This window comes from Suncus etruscus, chromosome 18 (genome assembly GCF_024139225.1).
Source record: "Suncus etruscus isolate mSunEtr1 chromosome 18, mSunEtr1.pri.cur, whole genome shotgun sequence".
Taxonomy (NCBI): Eukaryota; Metazoa; Chordata; class Mammalia; order Eulipotyphla; family Soricidae; genus Suncus; species Suncus etruscus.
This window is the reverse complement of record NC_064865.1, coordinates 37,422,893-37,449,847: the sequence shown is the minus strand read 5'-3', so window position 1 is coordinate 37,449,847 and position 26,955 is coordinate 37,422,893. Positions and strand designations below refer to the sequence as shown.

Here is a 26,955-nt window from a genome sequence, read left to right as displayed (position 1 = left end):
AGCCAGGAGTAACCCGAGTGCTGCTGGGTGTGACCCAAAAAACAAACAAGCAAAAAGCAGAGAGTACAGTATAAGGGGGAAAAAAAACCCTCAATTGCAGGTATTTACACAAAGAGATCAATTTAGAGAAAAATGGAACCTGGCAGTGATATCTTCAAATCTGAGTCCCAGGGCTGGAGCAATAGCACAGCAGTAAGGCGTTTGCCTTAGCAGAACTGTGGCCATGGAAGTCGGAATCCACTAAGAAGTGTGTAACAACTCACCTGACGAATTAAAAAAAAAAAAAAAGGTGTTTGGCTTGCATGCAGCTGATCCAGGATGAATGGTGATTCAAATCCCAGCATCCCATATGATCCCGAGGCCTGCCAGCAGCGGTTTCTTTTTTTTTTTTTTTGGTTTTTGGGCCATACCCGGTAATGCTCAGGGGTTACTCCTGGCTATGTGCTCAGAAGTTGCTCCTGGCTTGGGGGACCATATGGGACACCGGGGGATCGAACCGTGGTCCGTCCAAGGCTAGCGCTGGCAAGGCAGGCACCTTACCTTTAGCGCCACTGCCCGGCCCCCCAGCAGCGGTTTCTAAGCACAGAGCCAGGAGTAACCTCTGAGCACCGCCGAGTGTGACCCAAACCCTCCCCCCCAAAAAATCCCCAAAACAAAAAACAAATCTGAGTCCCCTTCAGGACTCAGTATGTTCCCCTACTTACATTGAGACTTAAGTGAGGAGAGATGTGGTGTGGTTTCCTTTATGGGAGTAGCTTTGTAGATTTGGGCTTTGGATGTAAGGGACTCTGCAGTCTTATTTTTGGGGGAGTGAAGCACACCATTGGTGCTTAGGGCTTACTCCTGGCTCTGCACTCAGGAATTATTCCTAGTGATGCTCAGGGAACCCTGTGGAATGCCCACAGGATTGAACTCAGGTTGGTGCTGTGCAAATCAAGTGCTCAAACCACATTGTTCTCTCTCCTGGGACTCTGCAATCTTAGCAAGATGCTCACTTGTGCACACAAGGTTTCCGGAGGTGGTGTCAGCTCCAGGCACAGAATCCGTCCCACAAAGATCACAAGGAGATGAACAGTAATGCAAAAAGGCACAGGAGTTTATTCCAGCATGCACTAAGCAATGACCCTTAGACACATTTTCAAATAATAGGGAATCTTATCTCTACACACTCGAGGCTCAGTGTTCAGTTCCTACATTCTTCAGAGACCATCTAGGCTTATGATTTTTCCTTGGATGAGCTATGTTCTCACAAGATCAGATTCCAGAGATCGATGGTTGTTATCTTCGGCCTAGTTCCAGTTGCACCTACCCTGAGCCTGTCATAGTTTCATTTACGTCTATAGCAAAGCTAGAGTACAGAAGCAGAATAAGCAGTTAATTCTACATCAAACTTGGTTCTTTTCTTCTTTTTTTTTTTTTTGGTTTTTGGGACACACCCGGCGTTGCTCAGGGGGTTACTCCTGGCTGTCTGCTCAGAAATAGCTCCTGGCAGGCACGGAGGACCATATGGGACTCCGGGATTCGAACCAACCACCTTTGGTCCTGGATCGGCTGCTTGCAAGGCAAACGCCGCTGTGCTATCTCTCCGGGCCCCATCAAACTTGGTTCTAAACTTAGATTCTAACAGTGGGAAGCTCCAGGACTGGAACTATGTGAACCTCTCCCAGTTCATTAGAAACTTCCCCTATGGAGTTCCTCCAGGTGAGGTGGGCATCACATCGTAGTTTTTGTTTGTTTGTCTGTTTTTCCCTTTCTCTCTTCTCTTTAGGTTCTTCCACTCTTCCAAGGGAAAAGAGGACTAGGTATTGATTGGTTCTATAAGCTTCATCTCATCCCAGCACTGAGCAGCAAAGTGCATGCAGTTTTTCAAAGCTTTGCTCCAGATGACCCATCTGCAAGCCCTGGGGCTCCTAGATTTCAGTAAGGCCTTCCAGTGACCCCAGCCTGCCTCCGGCGACTCCCTTCAGAAAAGGATGGGTCATCTCTTAGGTCCCACCTGTTAGGTTGGCCATTTTAGTTGTTGTGGAGTTTGTAAGGCGTATAAAGCTCCAACAACAGCAGCAAGGCGTTGTCTGTAATAAGGATCATATAGATATGTATATGTATATATATGTATATATAAAACAACACATCTGGATAGCACATGGTGTTCATTTGTATGCATGTGTAATTTCACCGTGAGGCTAGAAATAGCTGCTGGACAGCGTCAAGGAAACGGGCAACCCTGGGAAGGAAAGTAAGTGGCAGGAGCAGGGATCAGAAACGGGTACCAGGCAGGTAGGATGGCAGTGCCAGAAAGCTGGCGTGTGTTTGTGTGATGTGTGTGATAATCTCCCTGTGTGTGTGTGTGTGTGTGTGAGAGAGAGAGAGAGAGACAGACAGACAGACAGACAGACAGACAGAGACAGAGACAGAGAGACAGAGAGAGAGACAGAGAGACAGAGAGAGCAGGGATCAGAAACGGGTGCAGGAAGGTAAGATGGCAATGCCAGAAAGCTGGCAAATGTACCAGTGTGTGTGTGTGTGTGTGTGTGTTGTAATGTACCAGTGTGTGTGTGTGTGTGTGTGTGTGTGTGTGTGTGTGTGTGTGTGTGTGTGTGTGTGTGTGTTTCTGTATGTGTTAATCTCCCTCTTAAAAGCTTCCCCCCTCCCTCCGGCCAGCCCATCATTCCTCCCTCAGCGGCCCAATTCCGTTCCCGGCCCGCGACAGCGACGGGTGACGACGGGTTTCTCGCGCCACGCGACTCGCGAGCCGTCGGGAGTGGGGGACAGGCCGAGCCGCGGCAGCCGCGGCCAATCACCTGGAGAAGAGAGCCGGCTCGGGAGGCGCGCCTGGGCCCGGACAGTGCCGTACGACAAGATGGCTGCCCCCTAAGTTTCCTGGGCTCGCACGAAAATAAACGCGCTCTCACAGGTCTGGAGCGGAAGGGAGACGCATCCAAACGGGACCACGCCGGACACCCCGGGAGGCTGGGTGGGGACTTGAAGGGGGGAGACAAAAGAGAGAGTCACCGTCGCTGGCGGCCGCCACGTGGGTTCCGTACAACAAGATGGCGGCCGCCCGCGCGGGGCGGAAGCGCCGCGACTTCCGGCCCGGAGTAGGCCCGCAGAGGGAGGGATCGGAGGCAGGAAGGCGGAGGAACCATGCGAGGTGCAGAGAGCGGCGGCGAGGGTCGCCTCGGGAGACCGTTTGTGAGGTGGGGGGCCGGCCGGGCTGGGGGAGCGAAGTCGGGGGGCGGGACTCTGGAAGGAGAGGTTCTGGGGGTCCGGGTTGCCGAGTGTGAGGGGGCCACGGAGACCCCTTTTCCCCGTCTGCCCAAAGGGGAGTGGAGCTGCGGGGGCCCAAGTGGGGGAGGGGACTTGGCGGGAAGCTGCCCCCGGGAAAGAGTGGGGTTCGGATGTGGGTCTCCCAAGGGGCTCCGGAATGGCGGCGGGTCACCGCCGAGGAGTGAGAATGGGGTCGGGGTCTTAGGGTGGGAGTGGGAGAGGGAGGTTGGGCTGTCCCCTACTTAAGGGTTCAGTTGGGAACCGTCGGAGCCGGAGATGGGGGGCCAGGCCCATTTTTCCCGGGGAGCGGGAAAAATAAACAGAATGAACTGTTGCTCGGACGCCTCTTTTGCCTCGGAGTCCAGCAGTTGGGGTGACCCCAAGACTAGGAGTCTAGGGTCTCATTAGGGTGAGGAATCCAGGCTTGGGGCGTGTGAGGAAGGGGACAGCACTCACAGCAGTGTCGGGGTATATGTGTGTACAGGGGGGGGGGGGATGTCATCTGCTAGGGGACCCCTCCTCCCCGTAACCCCAAAGGGCTTAGTGGGAGTGGGAGGTGGTGGCCCAGGTCTGGATGAAGCAGCTGGGAGAGTAAAAGGGGAAATAGAAAATAAGCTTTACTTGAGAGTGGGGGGTTTCTCGAGCTTTTTTGGGGGGTGGGAGATAAGAGGGTGGCAGTGTGCAGTAGCAGTTTGGGAAGACAGAGCCTGAGGAAAGGGGTGTCTTCGGGAGATGGGGGGGCCCTCCAGGGGATGAGTTGGCTGGCCTGGACTGGAAGGAGAAAACTTGGCCACTGTGAGTGTGCAGCAGCGGGGAAATAGAAACTGGAAATAGTGTCAGCTAGAAAGTGGGTGGGGCTTCCTGGACCCAAGGAGAAGTTGTACTTTGGCGGGGATGGTCGCGGTCAAGGGAGCTAGGGAGCTGGGCAGATGGTCCAAATGGGATACCCAAGTTAGGCAGCAAGGAGGCCCTTGGGCCCAACCTGGGTATTACCAAACTGCCATCACTCCCCCAAAGACTGGCAAAGGTCTGAAGGGACGGGACTTGGCTGGAGGGGCTCTTTCTGAGGCCCATTCCCTTCCAGCAGGACTTCTGACATCCCCACCACTTCCCTCCGGGGCATTTGATCCCCCCATGGCCACCTCTACTAACAACATCATCGTGCTGGATGATGATGATGATGAAGATGAAGCCGCTGCCCAGCCAGGGCCTTCCCACCCACCCCCCAGTCCCGCCTCCTTCAGGGCAGAGGCCCCTGGTTCCTCTCAGCCCCCAGGAGGGGCTGGAGGAAGCACTAGCTCCGGCAGCAAGAAATGCTTCAAGTTGGAGAATAAGAAGCTCTTCGACGAGGTGAGTGTTAGGGGAGAAGGTGTCTTCAGCCCGGGTGGGTGGGGGCTGGTGCACTGGCTTGGTTCTCTCTCCCCTACTAACCCACCTCACCTTTTTTCATCCCCTCCCCTGTCTCCTCCCCCACTTCTCCCTTTGGTGATTTCTGCCGATCCCGCCAGTTCCTTGAACTGTGTAAGTCGCAGACCTCGGACCACCCTGAGGTGGTCCCCTTCCTCTCTAACCGACACCAGCGCACCCACCCTCTGTTCTTGGCTTCAGCGGAGTTCTGCAACGTCCTTACTCGGGCCCTGTCCCGGGCCCAGAGCCGACCAGCTAAGCTTTATGTCTACATTAACGATCTCTGCACTATTCTTAAGGCCAACTCCATCAAGAAAAAGATGAATCCGGCTCCGGCTTCCACGGCCGCTAGTGAGCCCTCTGGGAGCTCCCAGCCCCCCGCAGACCCTCCCTTGGACCCTGCCCCCAGTGCAGAGAACTCTGCCCCAGAGGTGCCAAGGCCCCGGGGTTCCCGGCGGCAGATCCAGCGCTTGGAGCAGCTGCTGGCGCTCTATGTGGCCGAGATCCGGCGGCTGCAGGAGAAAGAGTTGGATCTCTCCGAGTTAGACAACCCGGACTCCACGTACATGCAGGAGGATAGGCTGAAGCGGAAGCTGATCCGCCTCTTCGGGCGGCTGTGCGAGCTGAAGCAGTGCTCCTTGCTCACGGGCCGGGTCATCGAGCAGCGCATCCCTTACCGGGGTACCCGCTACCCCGAGGTTAACCGGTGCATCGAGCGGCTCATCAACAAACCGGGACTCGATGCTTTCCCTGATTATGGAGATGTGCTGCAGGCAGTGCAGAAGGCCGCGACCCGGCACAGCCTGGGCCTCCCTCGACAGCAGCTCCAGCTCTTGGCCCAGGATGCCTTCCGAGATGTGGGCGTCCGGTTACAAGAGCGTCGCCACCTCGATCTCATCTATAACTTCGGCTGTCACCTCACGGATGACTATAGGCCAGGTAAGGACTGGTGGGGTGCCCAGCTAGGGGTGACCCGAAAGGTCAGGTGTGGGAGGGGCAGTAGTCTAGTACCTGGTGTCCTAGGCTGAGTCTTTGAACTTTGTATCTTCACACACAGGTGTTGACCCAGCACTTTCAGACCCTGGCCTCGCTCGGCGCCTGAGGGAAAACAGGAGCTTGGCTATGAGCAGGCTAGATGAGGTCATCTCCAAATACGCGAGGATGCAAGACCAGAGTGAAGAGGGCGAGAGGCAGAGAAGAGCCCGGCCCCCTCAGGCTGCCTCTTCCCACGCTGAGGATCCCCCCAGTGCCTCCTTGGAATCTGGTGAGGTGTGCAGGGTCAAACCTTTTAGCTCCATCTGGCCTCTGGGGGATCCAGGGTGATGAGGTAGTGGGTAGACAGGATGCAAGTACCAGCCTCTTTGGGGCAACAGATTTCTTCGAGAATCTCCTTTGTAACTCCAGGGTCCTAGTGGAATGGCAGCCCAGGAGTGTCTTACCAAGACTGAGACAGATGATGAAGACGACGATGAGAGTGAGGAGGAGGAAGAGGAGGAAGAGGAAGAGGTCACAGATTCCGAAGAGGATCTGGAACAGATACCTGAAGGTCCAGGAGACATTGAAGTGGATGAGGAGGAAGAAGAGGAAGGAGAAACAGGTATGTCAAAGAACCAGTACCACATGCCAGTTTTCTTTGCTCTGTTGGCCGAACCACTTGAGTGTCTTCATCTCCTCCTTTTGCTCCTGGTGTCCCCCCATTGCTCTTCTTTCCCTGAGTTCTCATGCAGCCCTTCCCTTTTCTTTTCTAGGTCAGGATGGAGACAAGAACTCCTCGTCCCCACTACAGGTCTTCATCGAGGAAAAACTGGAACCTAGTAAAGGAGTTGGCAAGTCATCCGAGGTGCAGCAAGATAAAGAAATTAGAATGTCTCCATCTTTGCTGTCAGGAAAGCCCCCTGGCCTCTCCGGCCCAGATGCTGAGAACAATGGTGGGCATCCAGGGGAGCTGTGCCCCACCGAGGAGAGCCCTATGTCCCAGGTCTTTGAGCTGGAGATTGAAGCCGTGCCCTTGGATGCCACCCCATCCCCTGAGGAGAAGGACATTTCCTCTTCCAAAAAGCAATCTGAGGAGCCCCTCAACACTGTCTTGGAGAATGGCGCAGCCCTGGTCACCTATACTCCCTTTAATGGAGGTGTTTCTCAAACCTGGAGAGACTCCAGCCCCCCTTGCAAGAAATCTCGGAGGGAGAAGCAGACAGAAGCAAGGCCTTTAGGAAATAGGTAACAAGAGTTGAAGGGAGCTTTCTTAGGGGGATATGCAGGCCACACCTGTTGGTGCTTAGGGGCCATGTAGTGCTGGGCCATGAACCTGAGATCTCACATCCACTCTAGTCCTTTGAGAGACCCTCCTGCCTGACCCTGAAGGGAGCTTTATTTTTTGGTGGGGTGAGGAGTGTTGGGCCACACCTTGTGGTGCTGGGGGATTGCTCCAGGCTCTGTGTTGGCACGGGAGTAGCCCCTGCTAGTGCTCCGGGACCAGGGATTGAATTGCAGTGGGTCTCAAGCAAAACCAGCAGCTTCTAACTCCTGTACTATCTCCCATGTTCTGAAGGGAACTCTGAGAGCATGGAAGAACTGAATCTGCAAGGAGAGACAAAACTCACACCCACTTCAGCCCTAAGCATTCCATACCCCTTTTTATGCTGATGTTTCCATCCCTAGCTATGTGGAGAGGCAAAGGCCAGTGCATGAGAATGGAAAGAAGATCTGTGTCCTCCCCAGCTCCCCTCCTGGGGCTTCCTTGGCCTCGATCGCAGATTCCTCCACGAGGGTGGACTCTCCTAGTCATGGCCTGGTGACCAGCTCTGTTTGCAATCCAGCTCCAGCCCAATTTCCTCACACTCCCCAATCACAGGCCTCTCAGTCTTGTATTTACAAGGTAAGAGGGGGAGGCTGCCTTTCCTGACCTTGTCTTCTCTCTGTCCCTATTCTGTCAGAATAGTGCATCCAACCACATCCCCTCTTCCCCCACCCAATTCCAGTTATTTTATTTTTTTTGGGGGGGGGGGGTCACACCCAGCAGTGCTCAGGGGTTACTCCTAGCTCTATGCTCAGAAATCACTCCTGGCAGGCTCTGGGGACCATATGGGATGCCAGGATTCGAACCACTGTCTTTCTGCATGCAAGGCAAATTCCCTACCTCCATGCTATCTCTCGGGCCTCCCAATTCCAGTTATTAACTTTTGGGGAATCCTTTTTTTCCCCTCTGAACAGATCTTTTATTTGACCACACCATCAAACAAGCGTTTTGCTGAAACTCTTGAGTATTGACAGTTTTTGTCTATAGGAAGTGCCTAAAGTACCTATGCCATAAGCAAATATCAAATATATAAAAAGTTTATGTAACAACAAAAATCCCCTCTTCAAAAACTGATATTTTATTGAAATGAAGTGAGTAGGAAGGATTTAAATCTATAGTTTAATAATTTTAAATATTTACAAATTAATACCAATTTCTTAATATTTTAATGTTTTATGGTCTGTATTATTTTGATAAGTTGACAAATACCCAGCTAATCAGTAATCATGGAAAACAAGGAATTACTGTGAGCCTTTGACAGTCATCTGAAAAGACCTAATGAGATATAAAAATGATCTAATTGTAAGGTGCATATACTTTAATTTTTTCAGGAATTTTTTTCATGTTGAACAATGAAATAAAATATTTCTATGTATTATTTTCTAATAAAAAGCAGACAGTATTGGGAAATTCTTCTGTCTCCCCCTACACTAGTATAGACTGTGCACTTAACTTTTTGTTTGTTTGTTTGTTTTTTTGGGCCACACTTGTTTGATGCTCAGGGGTTACTTCTGGCTAAGCACTCAGAAATTGCCCCTGGCTTGGGGGGGACCTTTTGGGACGCTGGGGGATTGAACCACGGTCTTGCTAGGCAGACACCTTACCTCTAGCGCCACCTCGCCGGCCGCGTGCACCTAACTCTTTTTTTCTCCCTGCAGACTAGTGTGGCCACACAGTGTGATCCAGAAGAGATCATCGTGCTCTCGGACTCTGATTAGCTGCTGCCTTTCCTCAATTCCCTGCCTCAGGAATGTTTTGGGACAGTATTTAGAGGACGGTGGGACGCCAATGACTGAGGAGAGGAAGAACTGAGCTCATCTCTCTAGTGTTTCTTTTAAAAGAAAAAAAAGTTGAATTTTACACAGAAACATTAATAAAATTCTTTTCTTATTGTATGTGTCCCAGTCTCCTTGTCCCATGCCCACTGAAGGAACAGTAACAAGCTGTTCTCTGGCTTAGGTTTAGCTGGGGCCCCGGAATCTCTGGATCATCCATCCTCTCTCGAATAGTCCTGACCCTCTGCCTGGCACTGGAAATAAGCTTCAGGGATGGGGGGAGGGGGGGATAGGGTGCGAGCCTTGCATGCAGCTGACCTGAGTTCTGTCCCCTGAACCCTCCAGGAGTGACCCCTGAATGCCTAGCCAGGAATTAGCCCTGAGCACCCCACGCCTGAAGCGGCCTCCAAAAACAGGCCATCAGAGGAGTTTTGGCTTTTGGGAAAGCGCCTTACTTTCTCACTCGGCGCTGCAGGAGCGCAAAGGCCAATCAGGGCCCACTCAAGGTGACTCGGGCCAATCCCGGCCTGGAGGAAGGGGTGGGTGGGGCTTCAGGGGGGCTGTCAGGAGCGGGGACGGCCGGGCACTCGAGGGGACCGACGCCGGGCCGACGCACTGAGGGCTACAGCTCGGGGGCGGGGCCTACGCTGCGAAAGAGGCCAAGGCCCACCCCCCCGCCTATGGGAAGAGGCAGGCGTAGCCAATTAAAGGGGAAGGCGCGTTTGGCCGACCCGAGACGTGAATCTTCTGCAGCGGAAGAGACGCGGTATCTTTAAGGGGGGGGAGCGGGCGGCCGTCTCTTAAAGGAGAAGCGACCTAGTCGGCCGAGTGTGGTCCCGCGGCTCGGGCGGGGTGCTCGCCGCCGCCTTTAAGGCGCGAGGGGCGGGGGCGGGGCCAAGGCGGAGGGCGGAGGGAGTCGGCGCAAGATGGCGGCGGGAGGGGCCCAGGCTGCGGCTCCGGCCGCCGAGTGAGGGGCGGGGGGGGGCCCGGGGGGCGCGCGGGGGCCCCGGTAAGCGGCGACGCGCGGGGTTGGGGGGCACCTTCCGGGTGGGAGAGGAGGTCGAAGGAGTTCTCGGGGCGGAGCGGAGGGGGCGGGGGAATGCAGGGGGCGGGGCGAGGGCCTCTGGGCGGGGCTTCCGGCCGCAGGGGGCGGGGCGGGCTGGGAAAGAGCGGGAGGTGGGCGGGGGCGTCGCGCGGGGTTGCAGGGATGATGGGCAGAAGGAAAGGGCTTCCTGCCTGGAGCCCACCTTCCTCTCCCATGGAAAAAAGGGCTTCAGGAGGTAAATTTTGGGAAAACCAGGCTCTCGAGGACAGTTCTAAGAGAGTGCATGCACTTAAGACATCTATTTTTTTCTGATTTCCAAGAAAAAGCACTAGATTTAGGGAATCAGGACACTTGGCCTTTGCTTGTGCAGTTGTTTGCTCTCAAATGTATTCACCTCTTATCTTTAGAAAGTTCAGTTTTTCCCTCCTAGGGGTATATGGACTTCCAAGAGTTGTGGGGTTAACTCAGATGATGATGATGATGATGATGATGATGATGATGATGGGTGTGACTAGGTTTTTAAACCATAAAATAAAGGCTTATGTGCTTAATGAAATATTTTCATTTCTTCTCTTTTTTCTTTCTAGAGACCCCCCCGGCCGCCCTCCTTCTTCCCTTGTTCCTGTGGCTGGGGGGGTACCCCCTTCCTCCAGGCCATGGAGCCTTCTGCTCTGTCTCCTAGTGGGGCCGCACTCCCCCTGCCTCTGTCGCTGGCTCCTCCGCCACTTCCCTTGCCTGCAGCTGCTGTGGTCCACGTCTCCTTTCCTGAGGTGACCAGTGCCCTCCTGGAGTCCCTCAATCAGCAGCGTCTGCAGGGTCAGCTCTGTGACGTTTCCATCCGAGTGCAAGGCCGGGAATTCAGGGCTCATCGTGCTGTCCTGGCTGCCTCCTCCCCATACTTCCACGACCAGGTCCTACTCAAGGGCATGACCTCCATCTCCCTGCCGAGCGTCATGGACCCAGGTGCCTTCGAGACCGTCCTGGCTTCAGCATACACCGGTCGTCTCAGCATGGCCACTGCAGACATCGTCAACTTCCTCACGGTGGGGTCTGTGCTCCAGATGTGGCACATCGTGGACAAGTGCACTGAGCTCCTCCGTGAAGGCCGGGCCTCGGCCAGCGTCACCACTGCTGCAGCCACCTCCGTCACCGTCCCTGGAGCTGGAGTCCCGTCAGTGAGTGGCGCCACTGCGGCCATGGGTTCGGTACGCTCCCATGCCTCAGGCCGGGCCAGTGAGAACCAGTCCCCCAGCAGCAGCAACTACTTCAGTCCTCGGGAGTCCGCTGATTTCTCATCTTCTTCCCAAGAGGCATTCACAGCTTCTGCAGTAGGCAGCGGGGAGCGTCGAGGCAGTGGCCCTGTCTTCCCAGCGCCCGTGGTTGGTAGCGGGGGAGCGACTTCTGGGAAGTTGCTGCTAGAGGCAGATGAGCTGTGTGACGATGGGGGGGATGGAAGGGGTGCTGTGGTCCCCGGATCTAGTCTTCGACGACCCACTTATGCACCCCCTAACATCATGCCACAGAAACACTGGGTGTATGTGAAGCGGGGTGGGAGTTGCCCCGCACCGGCACCCATTGCTCCCCAAGATCCAGATCTGGAAGAAGAGGAGGAGGAGGAAGACCTGGTGTTGACCTGTGAGGATGACGAAGACGAAGAACTGGGGGGTAGCTCCAGGGTGCCAGCCGGGGGTGCCCCTGAGACCACCCTTAGCATAAGTGATGTCCGGACCCTGTCTGAGCCTCCAGACAAGGGAGAAGAACAAGTCAATTTCTGTGAGTCCTCCAATGACTTTGGCCCCTATGAGGGTGGAGGCCCCGGGCCAGGCCTTGATGATCCCGGCGGGCCGACCCCGTCCTCCTACGGCCCTGCACATGCGCACCCTCCTCGGCCCCTGCTTCCGCTGGACATGCAGGGCAACCAGATCCTGGTCTTCCCATCCTCTTCCTCTTCCTCTTCTTCCTCTTCCTCACAAGCTCCAGGTCAGCCACCAGGGAGCCAAGCTGAACACGGAGCGGTGACCCTGGGGGCCACCACAGCAGCCGGGCTGGGGGTGCCAAGTGCCCCGGCTGGAACCCCAGTCACCACAGGCACAGCAGGGGACGGGAATAAGATCTTTCTGTGCCACTGCGGGAAGGCCTTCTCCCACAAGAGCATGCGCGATCGCCACGTGAACATGCACCTCAACCTGCGGCCCTTCGACTGTCCCGTGTGCAACAAGAAATTCAAGATGAAGCACCACCTGACCGAGCACATGAAGACCCACACGGGCCTCAAACCCTACGAGTGCGGCGTGTGCGCCAAGAAGTTCATGTGGCGCGATAGCTTCATGCGCCACCGGGGACATTGTGAGCGTCGACACCGACTGGGCGGGACAGGCCCGGGCCCAGGGTCAGGAGCCACTGCTGGACCTGCCTTGGCACCCAAGAGAGAGTCTCCGGGGGCAGGGGGGGCCAGCAGCGAAGAAAACAGCGTGGCCACTCCCCCATCGGGCCGCCGGGGCTGGTCACCCCCAAGTATCCCTAAGGTGGAGATGGGCTTCAATGGAGGCGGAGGAGGGAACTGAAGGGAAGCTCTTGGGGGAAAAGGGGTTCAGGAACCCGGGCCTGCAGGTGATCACGGCCCAACACACTCAACTGTCTTCCTTATCTCTGTGTACTTGTATATATTCGGGCGCCATGAGCCAATGCACCCCCATTCCACTGCTGGGTTCCTCTCCTGGAATGACCCCTCACGGAACCCACCCTTCCTTGGCTCTGATGAGTGCCTAGGAGCCGTAGCTTCAGAGAATTTGAGTGTGAGAATTGGGGAGGTGGGCCTTCTGAGCACCCTAAAGCACCAGGGGGGAAGGAAGGTCGGTGGTTTTAGTGTGTACATGAAGTCTGTATTCGTGGTATTCCGGGGGCCCAGGCCTGTGGTCCCCGTTTGTGTCCTACACCCCAGCCCACTCCTCCCTAGGCCGCAGTCGTGCTCTTTATTTCCACCCTCCCTTCCCACATAACACCCCTTCTTCCCGGGGCCTCCCCACTGCATTCTCCACGGGGGGTAGAGATTGGAGAAGATGGAGTTCAGTCCTTCGGAGTACAAGGTTTTTATTTTAAATCTTATTTTTTTTAAAAACAGTGATTAAAATATTTATTGGTCATCTCGCTCGTCTTCTGAGTGTGTTGGGGGGGATGTGGGAGGAGAGGAGATGGTGGAGGTGGACACGCGGCCTAGTGGGTGTGCCTTGGAGTGGGGAGGCCTGGGGAGGGCGCAACAGGGACGGGGTGTGAGTGGGGCACCCGGACGGCCCCCCTGGTTTTGAAAAGCACCTGCCGAGCCGCACCCTCACCCCTCCTCGCCGAAAAGGGGGTTTCCAGGCTCGCCCTGTTGGGGAAAGTGAAAGTGAAAGGAGGGAAGGAGAGAAGCAGCCGGGCTTGGGCAATCTGAAGTCGTGTTGCCATGAAGTCCGCAATCCTGCTCCTGCTCGCCGTGGCCCTGGGTGAGTGATCCCCGCACCTAGCCTTGGTCGGGGGCACCGGGGGGCGCGGGGCCGGGCTCCCCCGCTCAATCGCGCCCCGTGTCCGCAGGCTGCGCGCGCGCCTGGGCCGGGCCCGCCGTGCTCGAGTGCTGGTTCGTGCAGGACGCAGGCGGGGGCCGCCTGGATAAGCTCCGCGCGGCCCTGCTGCTGCGCCCGGCCTCGGGCCCTGCACCGCCCCGGCCAGACCTCGACCCCAAGTTCTACCTCCAGGTGCAGGGTGAGTCTTTTTTTTTCCCTCGGACCCTCGACCCCTCCGGGCCACCCCGTTTCTAGGAGTCCCTTAGGGCCTCGGGCTGACCTTGGGGGGTCTCCCCGCGCTCCCCGAGGCTGACCCGTCTGCTCCCCGCGCCCAGACCCGGCGGGCGCCCTCCAGGCCGCCTTCCAGCGCTTCCCCCGGGACGGCCCCGCGCCGCGCTGCGAGATGAGCAACTACGTCCTGCTGCCCGCGTCCGCGCACTGGGCCGCCGGCCTGACCCCCGAGCCCAGCTGCCCGCGGAGCCTCGACGGCGCCTGGTACTTGGCCAGCGTCACCAGCCCGCTGCTCAGCCTGGCCTGCCTCCTGCGCCCGCAGCTCCAGCCCTCGGGGGACCCGGGGATCACCCCCTCTACAGGTAGGGGACCGAGACTGGGTGGGTGGACTTGGTGTCTCTCCTCCAGTCAGCCGCAGTTCATTTGCCTTTAAAGGAAATGAGGGGGTGCGGTTAGGCTGGAGGGAAACCACCTTTGGGGCAAGACCTGCCCAGCCCAAAACAAACCATCAAGCAAGGGGGACGGAGTTACTGGGCCCACAGACCTCGAGAAACTCAGTAGAGGAGAGGGTGCAAAGTGCTCTGAAGCAGGAACACTCTTTCCTCCCTCTCTCTCTCTCTCTCTCTCTCTCTCTCTCTCTCTCTCTCTCTCTCTCTCTCTCTCTCTCTCTCTCTCTCTCTCTCTCTCTCCCCTCTCTCTCCCCTCTTTCTCCTCTCTCCCCTCTCTTTCCTCTCTCTGTCTCTGTCTCTCTCTCCTTCAGTAGAGAAGAGGGTACAAAGTGCTCAGAAGCCTGAACTTCTCTGTCTCTGTCTCTCAACTCAGTAGAGAAGAGAATGCAAAGTGCTCTGAAGCAGGAACTTCTCTCTCTCTCTCTCTCTCTCTCTCTCTCTCTCTCTCTCTCTCTCTCTCTCTCTCTCTCTCTCTCTCACTATTTGGTTCACACCTGGCTCGTGCTCCATATTCACTTCTGTCAATCGGGGTTCGAAGTCGGGATCAAACCCAGGTCACTGCCTGCAAGGCAGATGCCCTCCCTGCCCACTGTCTTGCCCCTCCGGCCTTGAAGCTGGCACTTTTTTCCTCCTCTTCCTAGATCGGTATCAAGCGAGGCTCTCTCCTTTTGCATTTCACCCAGTTTCAAAAACTAACCTACCTCCTACACCCACGTGCACTTTGGGAGCACAGCCGAGGCTCCAGTGGTGGACTCGCTTTCCTGCATAAAGGAGCCCCTTCACCATGGGGTCCCCAAGGGAATAGACGGGTTCTGGGCACCGGCAAAGGTGGGCGAAAGGGATTCAGACCGAGAACTTTCTGGTCCCACCCAGACCTTCACGGGTTCGAGCCCTGTACTGGGCTGGGGTGTGGGAGGCATTGGGTGGGTAAAGCAAGAATGGGGAAGAACAGGGCCGGAGAGATAGCATGGAGATAGGGCGTCTGCCTTGCATGCAGAAAGACGGTGGTTTGAATCCCAGCATCCCATATGGTCCCCCATGCCTACCAGGGGCGATTTCTGAGCGTAGAGCCAGGAGGAACCCCTGAGCGCTGCTGGGTGTGACCCAAAAACAAAACAAAACAAAACATAACAAGAATGGGGGAGAACTGAGCCCCTACCTTCTCGAAGGGGAAGTTAGCTAGGATTTTGGTTCCCCTCGGCTTCTTCCTTGCGTGTTAACAGCTCGGCTAGTCCTATAGGTCACCCTCATTCAGGCCCTTGCATCCACCCTTTCTTGTCCCCCACATCCCTGACAGAATCCTCCAGATGGAAAGGGAAGCAGATTCCACACCCACCCCACAACCCTCAAATCTCAGCCTCCACCTGCATTCGCAGTGCTTGCCCCAGAGGCCCTACTTACTGCTCCTGGAGAATTTCTCAAATAAGTTTTGCTGAGGTGGTGGAAAGGTCCTTCCTGAGTTCCATCTTCCAACTGTAATTAATGTTTGAGTGCAGTTTCCATCAGTCTTTCCCTGTGTGACTAGGGAGGCAATTTAAGTTGTTTATTTTTTTTTTGTTTGTTTGGTTTGGTTTTGGTTTTGGTTTTGAGGCCACACCCAGCAGCGCTCAGGGGTTACTCCTGGCTCTGCGCTCAAAAATCGTTCCTGGCAGGCTTGGGGGACCATATGGGATGCTGGGAATTGAACCCAGGTCTGTCCCTGGTCAGCCATGTGCAAGGCAAATGCCCTACCACTGTGCTATTGTTCTGGCCCAGCAAGGCACTTCGTTAATTCATTCACTGAGGCAATACATATTTAGGTCTCAGCACTTATTAGTTCTGTGACTTCACTGGGAAGTTTTGGTGGTTTTTGTTTGTTTGTTTGTTTGTTTGGGAGGCATATCCAGCTGTGGTCAGGGCTTACACTTGGCTCACTCCTGGGAGGCTCTAGGGACCTTCTGGGATGCTAAGGATCACTCCCCAGGTCAGCTGCATGCAAGGCTGGAGCCCTATCCAGGTACTATCTCTCCGGCATCTCCTCTGGGAAGTTTTTTTTAACTTTCTAGAGCTGGGAATGACCCTAGAACACTAACCCTAGAGTACAAAAAACACACACATGGTGGTTGGAGAGATAGCATGGAGGAAGGGCATTGCCTTGCATGCAGAAGGACGGTAGTTTGAATCCCAGCATCCATTATGGTTCTTCGAGCCTCCCAGGAGCGATTTCTGAGCATAGAGCCAGGAGTAACCCCTGAGCGCTGCTGGGTGTAACCCCAAAAAACAAAACAACACACACACACACACACACACACACACACACACACACACACACCACTCACCCCTCACCCATGATCTTATTTTTGACAAATTTAATCAGAATCTCGAGTGTTCACACACACACACACACACACGCACGCACACACACACACACACACACGCACGCACGCACGCACGCACACACACGCATGCACGCACGCACGCACACAGCACTCACCCCTGATCCTATTTATGACAAATCAGAATCCAGTAGAGATTTTACTCTAAAGTTCTCTGCAGAGTTGTAATGGATATGATGACATGGAATATTAAGCTCCTTGGGTCTGAAAGTCAGAGAGAAAGGACTCAACAATAATTCAATATCTTTAATTCCTGGCTCATGTTAAAATTAGCTCAAGTTAATTTACAATTCATTTGTCTAATCAGAATTTTTTTAAAATAGGGCTGAAAAGATAGTACAGTGAATATGACATTTGCACAGCCCTTGACAAACCTGGCATTCCATCCCTGGCAACCATATGGTTCCTGGTGCCCGCCAGGAGTGATCCCTGAGTGGAAAGCCAGGACTAAGCTCTGAACACAGCCTGCTGTGGGCTCAAGTTTCAAACTTTGGTTGTCCATGTGCAAGGAAAACTCCCTGCCCACTGTGCTATCATTCTGGGCCCTATATAGGCAAATTTCTGGCAGTACAGCTAAAATATGAAACAGTGGTTTTAAAGGGGGTGAGGGGGAGGGGAGGGAGGTTCCCAGTTGTTTGTACCACAACAGTACATTATGGGACTTAGAGCAGTTCTTTTTTTTTTTTTTTAAGGTTTTGTTTTTTTTTTTGGGCCACACCCATTTGATGCTCAGCGGTTATTCCTGGCTAGCGCTCAGAAATTGCCCCTGGTTTGGGGGGACCATATGGGATATGGGATGCCGGGGGATCGAACCGTGGTCCTTTCCTTGGCTAGCGTTTGCAAGGCAGACACCTTACCTCTAGTGCCACCTCGCCGGCTAGAGCAGTCCTTATTCCAAGATTCTTTTGGGCTTAAACATTGTTTGAAGTTCCATAAAGACATTTGCTAATTTTTGTTTTGTTTTGTTTTGTTTTGTTTGGAGGCTATACCTGGCAGTACTTAGGCCTTACTCCTGGCTCTGCACTCAGGAATCTCTTTTGAGTGGGTTTGGAGGACCATTTGTGGTACCAGGGATCAACCCAGGTTGGCAGCCTGCAAGGCAAGTGCCCTACTCGTTGTACTATTTCTCTGTCCCTAAACATTTACTAATTGTTTCTGAGGCCCCAGTTCCATTCCTGCCAAGATAACCAACCAGGCCAGTTGGTCCAACTCTTTTGTTCTGGTCAACTCTATGATTCATGACCTATTCATCACTGTCTAACTCCGAGGATGGTTCACTGAGAGGTCCTGCCTCTAGTTACCTGCTTATGCTGCTAATTTTCCCACTACACTCCCAGGGTGGTGATTTTAGGTCAACAAGATAAAGCATTTCTTCAGCCAAAAGAATCTTGCTGGTGCAAGGAAGTTCACAGTAAGTTCACAACAAACTCAAAGGGTACATGGAGAGCAGAATTGCAGTTTAAACTTTGCACATCACTGTATAAACCACAAAGCTAGGTAGAACTTTTTCTTACTATTCTGGCCTGTGTTTTCATTTACATTTTTTGTTTTGTTTTGTTTTTTTGGGTCACACCCGGCAGCGCTCAGGGGTTACTCCTGGCTCTGTGCTCAGAAATAGCTCCTGGCAGGCTCAGGGGACCATATGGGATGCTGGGTTTAGAACCACTGTCCTTCTGCATGCAAGGCAAATGCCCCACTTCATGCTATCTCTCCGGCCCCTTCATTTACATTTTTTATAGAATAGTTTGTGGCAGGCATGTCTAAAATTGTTTCCAAAAACCCACAGTAAAGAGTGCTGCTAGTTTAGTAAGAATCAAACTGTAAAACTTTATGTTTATTAATCCTGTGCATTATTTTTAAACAATGTACAAGTATGAGTCTGGATTTTTTTTCAGTGAAATAAAATAGCTTTAGTTGGAGAAATTTATTTAGAGGCATAGAAGAGGGGAGAGAAGAAGAAAGAGTTAGAGAAAGAGAAAAGGATTTTAAGTTATAGATGCTTAAGGGGTCCGAGTGGTGGCGCTAGAGGTAAGCGCTAGCCTAGGAGGGACTGCAGGTTCGATCCCTCAGTGTCCCATATGGTCCCCCCAAGCCAGGAACGATTTCTGAGCACATAGCCCAGAGTAACCCCTGAGAGTCAACGGGTGTGGCCCTTAAAACCAAACAAAAACAAAGATGTGTGTTTAAGGGGCTGGAGCGATAGCACAGCAGTAGGACATTTACCTTGCAGGCGGCTAACACAGGACGGACCTGGGTTCAGTCCCTGGTATCCCATATGATTCCCCAAGCCAGAAGCGATTTCTGAGTACAGGGCCAGGAGTAACCCCAGAGCACCACCAGGTGTTACCCCCCCACCCCCAATAAAAAAACATGTAGGTCACAGAGGGCCGGAGCCATAGCACAGCTATAGGGCATTTGTCTTGCAAGTAGCATGCAAGAATTAATCCCTTGCACCCTGCATTTTTGCCTAAACCAGGAGCGATTTCTGAGCGCATAGCCAGGAATAACCCCTGAGTGTCACCAGGTGTGGCCCAAAACTGGGCCAGAGCAGTGGTGCAAGCGGTAAGGCATCTGCCTTTTCTGAGCTAGACTAGGAGGGACCACGGTTCGATCCCCCAGCATCCTATATGTTTTGTTTTTGTTTTGCCCAAGCCAGGAGTGATTTCTGAGTACATAGCCAGGAGTAACCCCTGAGCGTCACCGGGTGTGGCCCATAAACAAAACAAAACAAAAAAAAGAAAGTGGAATGACTCCTGATGGGGTTCGGGAACTATATGGAACTATATGGGTTGGCTGTGTGCAAAGCAGATGCCCTGCCTGCTGTACCACCTGTCTTTCCAGCCCCTGAAACTTGGGCTTTATAGCTGATGGCATATGGGCAGAAATTTTTCATGGGTGCTCTGTGTGTGAGCCGACCCCTCCCACCGAGTCCTATTATTTTACTTGATTCTTATAAAAGGAGGCAAGCACTGGATCATTGGACTAATGAAGAAAATAGATTAAATGACTTTCCCAAGATACCGAGCAAGCCCGTGATGATAATGGTAGTACTGATCATGATGATGTTAATGATGATAACAACTAGAAAATAGTAACCACTAACATTAAAGGTGCATTTTCTGTGTTCCAGGCCCCTTTCAAGGTTCTTTACATGCATAGCTCTATTTATTCCTCTCAACAGCCATAGGAAATAGAAGTGATAGTTATTCCCATGTCACAGATAAAAAAATTGGAGACACGAAATGTTGCAGCAATTTGCCCAAGGACAGATTGTAGGAATTAAGCTGGGAATTAAACCCAAGCCTTCCCCAGTTGTTGGGTCATCCCTGACTATGCTCCTGGATCCGTGCTTGGTGGTTGCTCCTGGTGGTACTAAGGAGCTATGCAGTGTCAGTGGTTAAACTCTGCATATGCCCATTGAGCTAATTCCCTTGTTCATACTCAGGTCATTGGACTTCAGTCTCTTGTTTCTGTTATTGTTGAATTTTGGGTTACACCACCAGGGATTGCTCAGGGGTTACTCCTGGCTCTGCACTCAGGAATCATTCTTGTGGTGCTTGGGTGACCATACAGGATGCCATGGATCAAATCCGGGTTGTCCCTGTGTAAGGCAGGGGCCCTATCTACTATTCCTGCTCCAGTCCCAGTTAGTTACTGGTTTCTTTGATTAGGAGTTTTCCTTTGACTGTTTAGGGGCCATACTGCTCAGGGCTACTCCTGGTGTGGTGAGTCACTCCTCTTCCGTGTCAGGGATCAAACCCAAGGCTCCAGTATGCTAAACATACACACTAGACCTTTGATACTTTTTTTTTGAAGTTTTTTGTTCCTTTGTTCTGGTGCCACACCCAACAGTGCTCAGGGCTTCCTCCTAGCTCTGTACTTAGGGATCATTTCTGCAGGGCTTGGGAGACTATCTGAGGTCCCAGGGTTCAAACTCGGGTTGGCTGTGTGCAAGGCAAGTGCCCCTGTATTAGTCCTTTGAACCATCTACCTGGTCCTGAGAATGGGGAGTTTTCTTTTGATTTTTGGGCCACACCCGATGGTGCTCAGGGGTTACTCCTGGCTGTCTGCTCAGAAATAGCTCCTGGCAGGCACGAGGGACCATATGGGACACCGGGACTTGAACCAACCACCTTTGGTCCTGGATCGGCTGCTTGCAAGGCAAACACCACTGTGCTATCTCTCCAGGCCCAGAATGGGGAGTTTTCATTAGTAAGTGACTGGATCGGATATGCCACTGATCTGTTTGGTCACAGTGTAGAGAATGAACTGAAGAAAGAGAGATCTAGAATACAGACCAGAGAGGACTGTTGTACTGGTCCAACTGCTCATCATGAGTTGGAAGCATATACATCTATGGGAGAGAGAATTGGGGCCTGGAAGAATGGCAGATAACATCTTTGTGCCTTTCACCTGATTAGATTCTAAGCCCCTGGAGGGCAGGGATTGCCACATCCAGCAGCTATTGACTGAAGTTCCCAAATATCTTTGGTCTACTGTCTCCTTCAGAAAGAGGAAAAGTGGGGGGAGGAGATAATGTAGTGGGTAGGGTACTTGCCTTACATTTGGCTGACCTGGGTTTGATCACAATATCCCATAGGATCTGCTGAGCACCATTAGAACTGATCTCAGTGCAGAGCCATAGGTAACCCTTGAGCATTGCTAGGTGTGACCCCAAAGTTAAAACAAACAATAAAAAAGAAAAAAAAAAAAGGAAAGGAAAGGAAAGAGTTATTCAGCATCTCCCTGGCATCTATCTTCTTACCCGGCGGGGCTCAGGGGTTATTCCTGGCTGTCTGCTCAGAAATAGCTCCTGGCAGGCACGGGGGACCATATGGGACACCGGGATTCGAACCAACCACCTTTGGTCCTGGATCGGCTGCTTGCAAGGCAAACACCGCTGTGCTATCTCTCCGGGCCGGCATCTATCTTCTTAAAGGGACAAATAGAAAGTTCAAGGGGGGGTGGGCCGGAGAGATAGCATGGAGGTAAAGCGTTTGCCTTTCATGCAGGAGGTCATCGGTTCGAATCCCGGCATCCCATATGGTCCCCCGTGCCTGCCAGGAGCAATTTCTTTTTTTTTTTTTTTTTTTTGTGGTTTTTGGGTCACACCCGGCAGTGCTCAGGGGTTACTCCTGGCTCCATGCTCAGAAATTGCTCCTGGCAGGCACAGGGGACCATATGGGACGCCGGGATTCGAACCGATGACCTTCTGCATGAAAGGCAAACACCTTACCTCCATGCTATCTCTCCGGCCCATCCAGGAGCAATTTCTGAGCCTGGAGCCAGGAATAACCCCTGAGCACTGCCGGGTGTGACCCAAAAACCAAAAAAAAAAAAAAAAAGAAAGTTCAAGGGGGCCAGTGATTATAGAGTGGTGAGGGTGCTTGCCTTTTTGTACTTAAGAATGGTTCCTAGGGGGCCGGGCGGTGGCGCTGGAGGTAAGGTAAGCCTTACCTGCGCTAGCCTAGGAGACGGACCGCGGTTCGATCCCCCGGCGTCCCATATGGTCCCCCAAGCCAGGAGCGACTTCTGAGCGCATAGCCAGGAGTAACCCCTGAGCGTCACCGGGTGTGGCCCAAAAACCAAAAAAAAAAAAAAAAAAAAAAAAAAGAATGGTTCCTAAGCATAGAGCCAGGAATAGCTTTTTGTTTTGTTTTGGGGCCACACTCGATGGCACTTAAGGGTTAGTCATGGCTCTGTGCTCAGAAATTACTCCTGGGTTAGTGATAGCACAGTAGGTAGGCTGTTTGCCTTGCATGCAGCCAACTCAGATTTGATCCCTGGCATCCCATATGGTCTCCAGAGCCTGCCAGGAGTGATTTCTGAACACAGAGCCAGGAGTAACCCCTAAATGCCATTTGGTGTGACCTGAAACCCCCCCCCCAATTACTCATGGTAGGCTCAGGGACCATTTGGGATGGTGGGGATAGAGCTCAGATCACAATCACTCTGGCCCGAGAGCCAGGAATAACTTTTGAGCACCACTGGGTATGGTCTAAACCACTCCTGCCCCCCAATTGCACCTTAGGTTACTACCACCTCCTGTATTGTTCAGTTGCATCTCCTACTTTGGGAAAGGCCATTACACTTTGAGTAGCATAGATGCTCTGTGTAGCTTTGTGGAAGAAATGAAGGAGGGGCATCTAAGGGACTCCAGTGTGTCCTTGGTGTGGGGGTTCTGGTAGGGTCCAGTTGTGAATTGCAGTGAAGAAGGGCATTGTAGTCACAAGAAGGAAGGTTGCAGAAATGCTTCTGAGTTTGTCTCTCTGGTCGGTGTAATTATAGTGGAAGGCTGTCTGGTCTTTTCTTGTTTGTTTGTTTTGTTTTGGGTCACACACCTGACAGCGCTCAGGGGTTACTCCTGGCTCCATGCTCAGAAATTGCTCCTGGCAGGCTCAGGGGACCATATGGGATGCCGGGATTCAAACCAATGAACTTCTGCATGAAAGGCAAACACCTCTAGCCCCAGGGCTGTCTGGTCTTCTGTGTTCCAGACACTTTCCTGACAGGAGACTTTGTTGTCCAAAATCAGAAATGAAGTAATCTGGTTAGCAAGAGAGATGAAGTGATTTAAATTTTCCAGTCACCCCAGGCCATCTTACTGTTGTCATTGGTATCCAGCTTAGAGAAGAAGAAGCTGAGTTGGGAAGAGTGAAGGACTGCAAGGATTTGGGATGAACCAAGGCAGTCAGGCCCCAATTAACCCACATATCCTGCCTTTGTAGGACATAGAGGTCTATGTTTAGGTTGAGGCTGGAACAGGGACGCTCTAGAGTCTGTTGAGCACAGGATTGATCCTCATGTGACATCTTGGCTTTTCCCCAACAACCAAAGAAAGTCTGGCTCAAGGGCAGGGGGCAGTGCTTGGAGGAGTTTGGTTTTGGGTGGTGTGGGAAGCATACTCAGGAGCTGTGGAGGTAGTACATGGGGTAGGGCATTTACCTTGCACAACAGCTGACCTGGGTTCCATCCCTAGAACTCACATGTTCCCCTGAGCACCCCCAGGAGTGATTGCTAAGCACAGAGCCAGGAGTAAGTCCTGAACACAGCCAGGTGTGACCCCCCAAACAAAATAAAAGGCACACTCAGATGTCCCAGCTCCTGTGGCTGTGAGTTCAGAGTGCCTTCAAAAACTGTACTGGCCCCATCTTCACCGCTAGCTTCTTCTGTTTAGGTAGCCCCATTTACTCCCCAAGCCAAGAGCAATGGGTTGGTTGCCAGAGCAGGTGATGAGCAGTATCAGAAAAAGAGGTATTTGGCTGGAGAAATAGCAGGTAAGGCACTGCCTGGCACATGGCCAACCTGGGTTCAATTCCTGGCACCCCATTGGTGTCTTGAGGTCCATCTGAGTGCTGAGCCAGGAGTAATTAACTCCTGAGCTTTGCCGGGTGTGGCCCAAAAATAAAAGGTGTCCCCCAGATATTGGCATATTGGTGTGGCCTCCCCAACTCCATTTATCTTCCCACTTTCTGCTCCCCATCCTCCACAGCTGTGCTGACCGTCTTCTCCTACACCCCTGTTCCTCAAATCCGTCTGGGACAAGACGCTGTGCTGGACTTGAGATTTGCCTATGCACCTCCACCCACCATTGGGGCTGCTCCTGCCCCAGGGCCCCCTCCCTTTGGGCTGGAGTGGCGGCGCCAGCACCTGGGCAAGGGGCACTTGCTCCTGGCTGCCACTCCCAAGCTGCAGGGGCTGCTGCCCAAAGCCCAGGAGGGCGCAGTGGCCTTTGCTGCTTGGAATGACGAGGATGATCCGAGGGGCCCATGGACTGGAAATGGGACTCTTGTGCTGCCTGCGGTCCGGCCTGCCCAGGAGGGCACCTACCTGGCCACTGTCCATTTACCCTACCTGCAAGGGCAGATCACCCTGGAGCTTGGGGTACAGAGTAAGTGGAGGTTTGCTGGGCAGGGGGACTATGGGATTATTGGCGGAATATGATCGGGGAGGGATGGCAGAGAAGAGGCCCCTGGGAGGGGGGGGGGTCTATGGGGATGGCCACGAGACACAGGGCAGTGTTCCAATATTCCTAGAATTTTAAGGGACTTGGATGAAGATCCTCAAATTTGAGGCAGTAAGGACCCCTGAGAAGGGGGTTTGGCCTGGGGATTCCTGGGATACACCAATGGAGAGACAGTAGATTTCCCCATCCTGAGAAAAATACAACGCCCCCACCTCAGTTTGGGGACAACCTGAGGCCCTACAGGGACAGGCACTATGGACTCACCCCTCATCATGCTCCTCTCCCCCCCAGAGCCCCCCAAGGTATCTCTGATGCCAGCACCTCTTGTGTGGGCTGCACCCGGGGAAGCTCCCCCAGAGCTGGTCTGCCTTGTATCCCGGTTCTACCCTCCTGAGGGCCTGGAAGTGGTGTGGGAGCTCCGGGATGGCCCTGGAGGTACCTCCCAAAAGGTCAAGGAGCCCCAGTGGCTCTCAGCACTGCGCCACCACTCGGATGGTTCCGTCAGCGTCTCAGGACATCTGCAACTGCCCCCGGTCACATCCGAGCAGCACGGGGCCCGCTATTTCTGCCGCATCCGACACCCCACTCTGCCAGCTTCTGTGCGCACTGCAGAGGTCACCCTGGAGGTGGCAGGTAAGGCCCAGGGGCACCCAGAAGCCAGAGTCAGGGTGTGGGAAGATGGGGCACTGACTGGGACCCCTTCTTTCCACTGCAGGTCTCTCAGGACCCTCCCTGGAGGATGGTGTTGGCCTTTTCCTGTCTGCCTTTTTCCTCCTTGGGCTCTTCAAGGTGCTGGGCTGGGTTGGTGAGTGTGAACCCCACCAGAACCCCCCATTGTGATACACACCTCACCACCTCCCAGACCCCTGGCACCCCCTATTCTGCTGCCACCCCACTCCCATCCTGTCTCAATCTCTCTCTACAGCTGCCTACTTGACAGTTCCCAAGGAGGATATGAAGAAGAAGGTAACAAAGCCCCACTTCTCATACCTTTCTTTTCTCCTCTCTCCCCCCAACTCCTCCTTACCCTTTGACAAGGCAAAGCTGGGTTTGGAAACTGCACAGCCCAGGGTTAAACCCTGCAGCTCTGAATGTACTGCTTAATAGAGCTTTCATTGTCCTTGGGGGGTGGGATTAAAGAACTTAGTGCTAGGGCCAGAGTGATAGCACAGTGAGTAGGGCATATGTCTGCCTTGCACACAGCCAACCTGGGTCCCAAACCCTGGTATCCCATATGGTCTTCTGAGCCTACCAGAAGAAATTTCTGAGCACACAGCCAGGTATGTCCCCAAAACAAAACAAACAAACAAAAAACAACTTAGTGCTAACCACTAGAAATGGAAGGTGACATCTGGAAGGGAATTGGAAGGGACATCTGCTAACTGAAATAACTTAGTAGGCATATAAAAAAGTAACATGTAGGGGCCGGGCGGTGGCGCTGGAGGTAAGGTGCCTGCCTTACCTGCGCTAGCCTAAGAGACGGACCGCGGTTCGATCCCCCGGCGTCCCATATGGTCCCCCAAGCCAGGAGCAACTTCTGAGCGCATAGCCAGGAGTAACCCCTGAGCGTTACCGGGTGTGGCCCAAAAACCAAAAAAAAAAAAAAAAAAATAACATGTATTGTAAAAATATATCAAGGATTTTTATCAAGGATATCCAAAATATTTCAATTTACTATCAGTTTAAGAAATGGGTCTTTCTCACTCCAGCCTGTTTTCAAATATAGGTATTTATTTTTGTTTGTTTTGTTTTGTTTTGGAGCCACATCCGGCAGCGCTCAGGGGTTACTTCTGGCTTTCTGCTCAGAAATCGCTCCTGGCTTGGGAGACCATATGGGATGCCAGAGATTGAACCCATGTGCATCCTGGGTCAGCCACCTGCAAGGCAAATGCTCTACCACTGTGCTACCACTTCAGCCTTCCAGATGTTTATTTTAAACTGTCAGTACATCATAATTAAGACTAGCTATACACTTCAGGGCCCAAGATATAGAATATGCATGTGGCTGACCCAATTCAGTCCCTAACACCCCTTATGGTCCCCAGCACCACTAGCAATTGTCCTTGAGCACAGAGCCAAGAGGAAGCCCTGGTGTGGTTCAAAAGCTCAACCACCCTTTTCATGGGGCTGGAAAGAATAATTGAGTGGGTAGGGCATTTGCCTTGCATGTGGTTGACCCAAGTTAGATCCCCTACGTTCCATATGGTTGGTCCCAAGTCCAGGAGTGATTTCCTGTGTGTAGAGCCAGGAATTATCTGAGTACTGTCCAGTATAGCCCCCCATGCTAAGAAAAAACCCCAAACCCTCCCTTCCAAATAACAAACCAAACTATCCACATTTCAAATGTTCAATAGATACAGGTGGGTCCCTTTTAGACAGTGAAATTGTGAGGTCCTGTTGGGGGGGTGATAGGAGATAGTGAGTGTCCTTTGGAAGGTGCCAGAGCAGAAGCACAGTTGGCCAGGCAGGAAACAGAAAATATTAGTTCCAATTTTCTGTCTCCCGTTGTCTATGTTGGTTCATTTATTTTTGAAACGATTGTAAGACTCACTGTGCTTTCTCAGTGGCAAATTCCTCACCATCTTACTTTCCTTTCAGATGG

The 26,955-nt window shown here is 53.0% G+C and overlaps 3 protein-coding genes across 6 annotated transcripts; all 3 read left to right on the top strand.

Moving 5' to 3' along the window:
• The first annotated feature begins 3,133 nt into the window (after positions 1–3,133).
• DAXX (death domain associated protein) lies at positions 3,134–8,832 on the top strand. Of its 4 annotated transcripts, none has more exons than XM_049764685.1 (8): positions 3,134–3,197; positions 4,422–4,617; positions 4,776–5,613; positions 5,732–5,943; positions 6,079–6,271; positions 6,423–6,894; positions 7,336–7,552; positions 8,632–8,832. In XM_049764685.1, the coding sequence occupies exons 1-8, from the start codon at positions 3,145–3,147 to the stop codon at positions 8,689–8,691; spliced, it is 2,241 nt and encodes a 746-aa protein (XP_049620642.1). In that variant the 5' UTR covers positions 3,134–3,144; the 3' UTR covers positions 8,692–8,832. The 4 variants fall into 4 exon arrangements, with proteins under 4 accessions (XP_049620642.1, XP_049620641.1, XP_049620639.1 ...); XM_049764684.1 differs by having other exon boundaries at positions 4,355–4,617; positions 4,974–5,613; XM_049764682.1 differs by having other exon boundaries at positions 4,355–4,617.
• An 840-nt stretch (positions 8,833–9,672) lies between these two features.
• ZBTB22 (zinc finger and BTB domain containing 22) lies at positions 9,673–12,936 on the top strand. Its single transcript, XM_049764687.1, has 2 exons — positions 9,673–9,757; positions 10,381–12,936. Exon 2 carries the CDS (start codon positions 10,450–10,452, stop codon positions 12,355–12,357), a length of 1,908 nt encoding a protein of 635 aa, XP_049620644.1. The 5' UTR covers positions 9,673–9,757; positions 10,381–10,449; the 3' UTR covers positions 12,358–12,936.
• Positions 12,937–13,130: 194 nt separating this feature from the next.
• On the top strand, positions 13,131–25,270 carry TAPBP (TAP binding protein). Its single transcript, XM_049764694.1, has 6 exons — positions 13,131–13,275; positions 13,364–13,531; positions 13,668–13,925; positions 23,880–24,278; positions 24,645–24,986; positions 25,069–25,270. The coding sequence occupies exons 1-6, from the start codon at positions 13,236–13,238 to the stop codon at positions 25,191–25,193; spliced, it is 1,332 nt and encodes a 443-aa protein (XP_049620651.1). The 5' UTR covers positions 13,131–13,235; the 3' UTR covers positions 25,194–25,270.
• Positions 25,271–26,955: the final 1,685 nt, after the last annotated feature.